The 6809-nt window shown below is 51.9% G+C and overlaps 1 protein-coding gene across 1 annotated transcript; it reads left to right on the forward strand.

Annotated features, from left to right (window-relative positions):
- Positions 1 to 627: 627 nt before the first annotated feature.
- On the forward strand, positions 628 to 4406 carry RBP5 (retinol binding protein 5). Its single transcript, XM_046012724.1, has 4 exons — positions 628 to 837; positions 1119 to 1297; positions 3379 to 3480; positions 3907 to 4406. The coding sequence occupies exons 1-4, from the start codon at positions 765 to 767 to the stop codon at positions 3958 to 3960; spliced, it is 408 nt and encodes a 135-aa protein (XP_045868680.1). The 5' UTR covers positions 628 to 764; the 3' UTR covers positions 3961 to 4406.
- The last annotated feature ends 2403 nt before the right edge of the window (positions 4407 to 6809 follow it).

Raw genomic sequence — 6809 nt, forward strand, 5'->3', positions numbered from 1 at the left:
TGTGCTTGGGAAGAGCAGTTGCTCTGCCTCCTTCCTCATGGCCCTACAGGACAAAGAGTCTGGAACGCCAGGGCTGCAGCCCCAGCTCAGGGAAGCTGTCTGAGGGAGTTGTGCGAGGCAGCCCTCTAGCATTTCCTTCACCGTGGCCTCCTGGCCAGCTGACTATCCCCCATCTTTTTCCACTTCTTCCCCCGATACCTTTCGGGATCCTGACTCAGTCTTGGGGTCTCAGGATATTGTTAGAACTCATTCCTGGAGAAGCCCGGAAGCCCCCACTCCACACAGCAAGACCAGACCTCAGAGCTCAGGGACATTTCCCAAGCCTGCTGAAAATGGGCTGGAAGCCAAAACTGACCTTTGAAAAGGTTCAGGTCTTGGATGACTGACAGCCCCAGGTTCTGCTCCAGGTTCCTTCCTCAGGAAAAGTCGAGGTCGGCACCAACTGGCCAAGTTCCTACCCCTCCCTCAGGCTCCAGGCACCAGCCCCAAACTCAATATGGGAGGAGGGAGGAAGTCTGGTAGGAACTCTTATTGCAGCAGGACCCAGCCCTATAAAAACCCTGGTAAGCACAGACCTTCACACAGCCTCTGTGTGTGTGTGTGTGTGTGTGTGTGTGTGTGTGTGTGTGTGTGTGTGTGGTGTGTGTGTGTTTAGGCTAGCCCGGACTCTCTCAGCCTCACCTGCCAGACAACACCCGCTCCCTCCGCACCCTGCCAGCTCTAGGCTCCAGAAAGCTCCATCTCCAACTTGGCCAGCCCAGACAATGCCTCCCAACCTCACCGGCTACTACCGCTTTGTCTCCCAGAAGAACATGGAGGATTACCTCCAAGCCCTAAGTAATGGCCTCACCCTCCCAGACCCCTTTCCCTCCCCTTTTCCCCTTTCCCTCTCTGCCTCTCTGTCCCATGGAGAAGAGGGGGTGCTGGGGTTGGATGCTATGGAAGGGTTCAGGTGGTAGCACCGGACTTGGGATCCATTTCTAGTCAGGGCATTGGTAAGAGTCAGTCTACCGTCCCAGATCCAGCTCAGGGGTGGCCTACAGCCCCATGGTACTGCTGCCGGTGGGGGAGCCCCCCGGGTGGCTTGTAGGAGCCCCACTAAAAGACAGCCCCCACAGACATCAGCGTGGCTCTGCGGAAGATAGCCCTGCTGCTCAAGCCAGACAAGGAGATCGACCACCAGGGCAACCACATGATAGTGAAGACCCTCAGCACGTTCCACAACTACATTCTGGAATTCGAGGTGGGAGTTGAGTTTGAGGAGGATCTAAGGATCGTGGATGGACGAAAATGCCAGGTACTTCTCCTCAGGCTTGGGGGAGGGCACGTGGGCGAGCAGGCAGGTGGCTCTTAACAATCCGGGGCAAAATGAAATGCCTTCTCCCCCAACTCGAGCCAGAGAGAGGGACAGCTACAGCAGGCTGCGGAGTCCCCAGTGTAACAGTCCCCCAACCGCTCATTGCCAGCCAAAAGGACGAAGAGGGTAGGTCACCCCAACCCAAAGAAGAAATGGCTCACCCTCTAGCCTGTGACCCTGTTGGTCAAAGCAGAATCTCTATTCTCTTAGCTTCTATGGGTTTCCTTTCCTCTCTTTCTTTCTGCTTCTTATGCCTTCCTTTTGGTCTCCTTTGCAGACCCTAGCTCTCCTATGAATCCCTTTAACTGGGGTTTCCCCCAGTGTTTTGTTCTTGACTTTCTCTCTTTTGTCTGTGCACCAAAGCATGGGCTAAATCATCTATACCCATGCTTCCTGCCACCATCTATAAACTGCCCTTGACATGGATTCTCCAGCCAGAGCTGCCTCCTGAGCTCCACGGTGAAGTTTTCATCTGCCTATGTTTCCATATACATGCCCCAAGCTCAAAGCCAAATTTACTATCTTCCTACCCAAACTGTCTCTGCTTGTGTATTTACTGTCTTCATTAATGGCAATAACCAGCCAGACCACAGACCACCCCAACAACCCAGACCACCCCTCCACCCCAACAATCACACACACACACACACACACACACACACACACACACACACACACACCATCTAGTTGGTCAGGAAGTCTTTATAACTTCTCTTCACTGTCCAGTATAGTTGCTACTAGCCATATACGGCCTTTGAACACTTGAAATGCAACTGATCCAAACTTATAAAGTGTGTTATAGGCGTAAAATACATAATGGGTTTTTGAGACAATACCAAAAAATGTAAAACATCTCAGTAATTTTTATTTTAATCACATACTGAAAAGACAATATTTTAGATATTCTACATTAAATAAATATATTATTAAAATTAATTTCACTTGTTTCTTCTTCCTTTTCTAACACAGCTACTAGGGATCTTGCATTTTCTAATGGACCTTGTGTTCATGGCCCACTGTATCTCCATTGAACGTTGTTGATTCTTTCCAGCCTTTCCGTAGTGCCACCTTCAGCCAAGCCCTCATTTCTCGTCTGGTGCCGGAATGTGTTCCCCCAGTCTTAATCGTTCTCTAACCCACTCTGCATACTGTAGCCAGAAGGATTTACCGAGGATGTAAAAGTGATCATGAATGAAACCTCTCAGAGACAATCCTTTACATTCCAGATGAGGTCCGTGGCATACAAGGGTCTTTCCCACAAACACTCTAGTTCAGAGCCGCTTACAACCATGTGCCCTTCTTTCTTACCTCTATGCTACTCCTTCCCTTGCTAGAAATTGCCCAGTATCTCCAATCGAACTAACTCCTCACTTCCTTGAAGACTCAGCGCTTGCCTCCCCACTCCCATCCCCAACCCTTGCCTGGCATCACAGGCACCTGTTTCCTGCTCTGTCTGACCAAGATTCGGAGCTCCTTGGTTAGCAGGGTCTTGGTTAGCAGGGCCTATCCTATGGGAGGGTTTGATAAATGCCAGTTGGAATGCCCAAGCCCACCCCACTCTGATTCGGGGGTGAGTGGGTGATGATCTTTTACTCTCAGGGACACTTCAGCTGTCCTTGAAATTGAGAAAGGAGAGAGATTCCCTGCTGGGATTCCCAACCAATCCTCTTCTTTCCTGAAAGACCCTCTAAGTCCAGCTGGAAGTATCCAAAGGACACGGTCTTTGTTCTTCATCACCCTCCACCCTCTCCCCAGTTTTACCCCTGGTTATCCTGCTCCAGGATACTTAGCAGTATCTGCCCTAGCAGTCGCTGTAGACAAACTGTGGACTCCCTTCTGTGCCCTTTGGGGGTTGGGGAGGGGAGTCCTGCTGAATCAGAGCAGCCATCTTATTCAGAATGAAGGGGCTGGAGCTAGACAGTATCAGCTGTGATGTGACGAGGGCAGCCCAGCCAAAGTGAGTTGGATGCATTTGGGGTATTCAGCCCCCAAATCTTCCCTTATTCCTGCTTTCCCTATAGACCATTGTAACCTGGGAGGAGGAGCAGTTGGTATGTGTGCAGAAAGGGGAGGTCCCCAACCGAGGCTGGAGACACTGGCTGGAGGGAGAGAAGTTGTATCTGGTAAGCTGGGCCAGGAAGGGGGCCTCCACCCAGGACTCATCCCCTTGCCCAAATCAAATCAGTCCCTTACTCTACTCCCTGCCCCCCTCCAAGGAGGGCAACCGAGAAAGGAAAAACAAAAGCCCTGGGAAGAGTAGAGAGAGGAAGAAATCCAGGGACCGGTGGGCCTTGGCTACAAGTCAGATGAATGTCCATAAATTGTGACTAGAGATGGAGACTAGCCACTTCCCATTCCGTGACCCAGCTCTCTTCCTTCCTCTGGGGTGAAAACTTGAAGGTGTGGGACAATGATACAATTCCCCATATATCAAATGCTCTAGCTGTTGTATCCTGAAGGACTAAACAGAGCTCAAGGACCTTAAGAAAGGAGCTCCGGCTGGGAAGAACCTTCTTTCTCTCTCCTCATTATTCCCACTCTGTCCCCAGGAGCTGACTGCAAGGGATGCAGTGTGCGAGCAGGTCTTCAGGAAGGTCAAGTAGCCAGAGAGGCACTGAGGGCCCCTCCAGACTGCACGGGTCCCCAGACTCCTCTCGCTCATACCCCTTGAAGCCCAAAGTATCTCAGGTCAGCTGTCCCTTCCTTGGGCCACTTACTCTGCCTCTGGGTCCCTCCTCCCCCCTCCCCATGTTAATCTATAACTTGCAGCCCCCGGACCAAAGTCCTTTTCCTCACACTCCATTGCCCAACTATGGCGTCAGACCCAATTCCTGGTGTGGCCTCCTGGATGAAAGAACCAGGCAAAGGGGAAAGACCCCTTGAGAACAAGGATCTCAACTGTCTTTAGTTCATGTGGTCCCTTATCTTCTGTCTACGAAAGAACTGAGCTTTGAGCATTTGGGGACAAGTGAGAAATCAGTCCTGGTAGAACTTTGGGAAAATTGACCGGGGTTCAAGAATTTAAACAGGAACTACTGGTAGAATCTTTTGTCTGTTTCCTGTCCTTATTCTCGAGAAAGCCGCATGTGCTCAGCAGAACCAGGCCCAAGGCAAGCCCTCACCCACACAGAGTTCAACAGACCTGGCTATCTTATATTTCCATGCTACATTTTGAGGAAGTGGGATGGGACAGGGCGAGACCTTTGTCTAGTGCTGGAGGAGGTTATGAAGCTTCGGAACAGTGACCTGGCTTCCGTGTCTGCCTTGGGAAGGATAGGCAGCAAGAAGGCTAGAAAAGATTGAAAGGAGAGACAGATGGAAAATACAAGGCCAAGGCTAGGAAGGTGAGGGACATGGGGGTGTAAAGGCAAAAGCAGGGAGAAGAAGGACATGCCTGGTTATAGGGACCCTCTGCTCGAAGGCCAGGAAGGCTGGAACAGAGGATAAGAGGGAGAAGGGAGAAGAGCAAGGCCCCTCCCTAAGGGTCCCAGAATACCCTGGAAAAGAGCCCAAAGGGCAGGGCCTGTTCTGGATCAGGGCCAGCTCCTGCCTTTGGATACCTCCCCACCCCCAGGGGCATTGGTCCTTTCAGAATAAAAGTCCTGTGGGGCAAGAGTCGGGAGAAGAGGGCTCAGTGCCATGTGGGGTCAGAGCCTGACTGTGTGGGAGGTAGGGATTGCTGGAAAGTCCCTGGCCTGTACTTATTACATGATCACCCCTACTCCTCTTCCTGCAATGGTTAAACCCCTACACGTTCAAGACAATCACTAGTTTGGAAACACTGATCTTACTAGATGTCCTGAAATGAGTTTGGAAAAGAAAAAGAAAAGAACTCAGAGTGGAACTGAATAGCTTATTCCCTGCCAGCCTCTCAGCAGATGTTCCCAGTGGAGTGGGGAGTAGAGAGCCCTCCTCCGGACAAAGCCACCCAGCAGGAGCTCTGGGGACTGCTGGATCCTACCTTGTCCCTTTCCAAGGCACAGTGAAGCCAAAGGAAGATGCTCCATGTATAGTTACCCATTGCCTAAGTCACGAGGGCAATGCTTTGTCCTCGCCCCTCTGAGTTCACAGTGCAGGTTCAAGCCTCTCCCCACAGGACTGTGCTCTGTGCCCTTCATGTTGGCCCAGCGCTCCTTGCTGCAGTCTTGCCAGAGGACCTGACCCGGAAGCTTGGAGGCCCCCATGGTGACTTGTTAGGTCCAATCTAAACCCCTTCAAATCTCCCGTGACATGAGCGTCAAGCCATCCACACTGCAAATCCACATCCTTCACTTGACCTTACCTCCTCAGGAGCCAGGGTCCAACAAGAAGCCTGGAGATCCCCAGGAATACAAGCAATTAGAGGAGAACTGAGCAGCTTCAGAAACATCACCAAGGGGGTGGGCGGGAGCAAGGACCTACTGGGACCTGTAAGTCCGCGCTGCTGTTTCCCCTGTGGGCCGCAGGGGGGCGCTGATCTCCGCAGTGGGAGTCTCAAAGAAACACCAAGTTTAATCCTCCCTCCCACCACCTTCTTGAATATTCCATTTCCCACCAACACACACACACACACACACACCCTGTACCACCACCGCCAATTCCCAACCTGCATACTCACCCTGACAAAACCCCAACCTCTCATTCCAATCAGCCTTCTCCATCTGTCCTCAGGTGGAAGGGATGATTACCAGAGCACCAGCTGGGAAAGAAGGGAGGGAAATAGCCCTCCCCGCCCCCAGCCTGTCCTGGAGCACCCCACGCTGCAGATCCAGGACCAACTTTGACTACTTTGTTGACCAGTGTCCTAGCCCCCAGGGAGATAGTCAGCGATCCAAAATGTTTATTTCCGTGTGAGAGGGAATAATGGCACCCTTCTAAGCCAGCCCCGCACCAGGCACCTACCCCACTCCCTCTTCCTCAGGCCCAGATAGCACCATATGCTCACAAACTTCTGGCCTGAACTTCAGATGATCCTTTGGTCTCGATTCCCTACAGGGAATCACTACAGATCCCTCTTCCCAGAAGAAAGTGACCAACGGTGGAAGCACCAAGAGTAGGTGTATGCCTGCTGAAGCAGAGAACCACATGCTGCCCAAGGCCTCGGGCTCCACATTCTGGTAGGAGACCAGAAAGTAGGCAGGAGCAGCAAAGTCTAGCCAAGTACCCCTCCCCGCTGCTCCTCCCCCACTTGAGCTATGATCTCCCATGTGATCCTCCACCCCATATGCCCAGACCTGCATGTTGAAAAGAAAGCTCAGGCAAAAGAGGACATTCCTCAACTCTAAAGTACAAAGGTCATCCCAGCCAGGAGCTCCAACCTATAACACAGTTGGACCCCTTACTGGCAGCAGGGGACCCTCAGAAGCCACTGCAAATCCTGGGATCCCAAGAGAGAGCAGAGGCCTGTCCATATTGACCCCTTTCGCCAACACAAATGTTATCCCCTACAAGGCAGGAACAACTCTGGTCTAGG

Source organism: Meles meles, chromosome 7 (assembly GCF_922984935.1).
Source record: "Meles meles chromosome 7, mMelMel3.1 paternal haplotype, whole genome shotgun sequence".
NCBI classification, from domain to species: domain Eukaryota; kingdom Metazoa; phylum Chordata; class Mammalia; order Carnivora; family Mustelidae; genus Meles; species Meles meles.

What these genes read in the sequence shown, in the direction of transcription:
- RBP5 (XM_046012724.1), top strand. Translation starts at nt 765, where the DNA reads ATGCCTCCCAACCTCACCGGCTACTACCGCTTTGTCTCCCAGAAGAAC. An exon ending in GGATTACCTCCAAGCCCTAA is followed by an intron (nt 838 to 1,118) that starts GTAATGGCCTCA and finishes CAGCCCCCACAG; the next exon opens with ACATCAGCGTGGCTCTGCGG. An exon ending in AGGGAGAGAAGTTGTATCTG is followed by an intron (nt 3,481 to 3,906) that starts GTAAGCTGGGCC and finishes CTCTGTCCCCAG; the next exon opens with GAGCTGACTGCAAGGGATGC.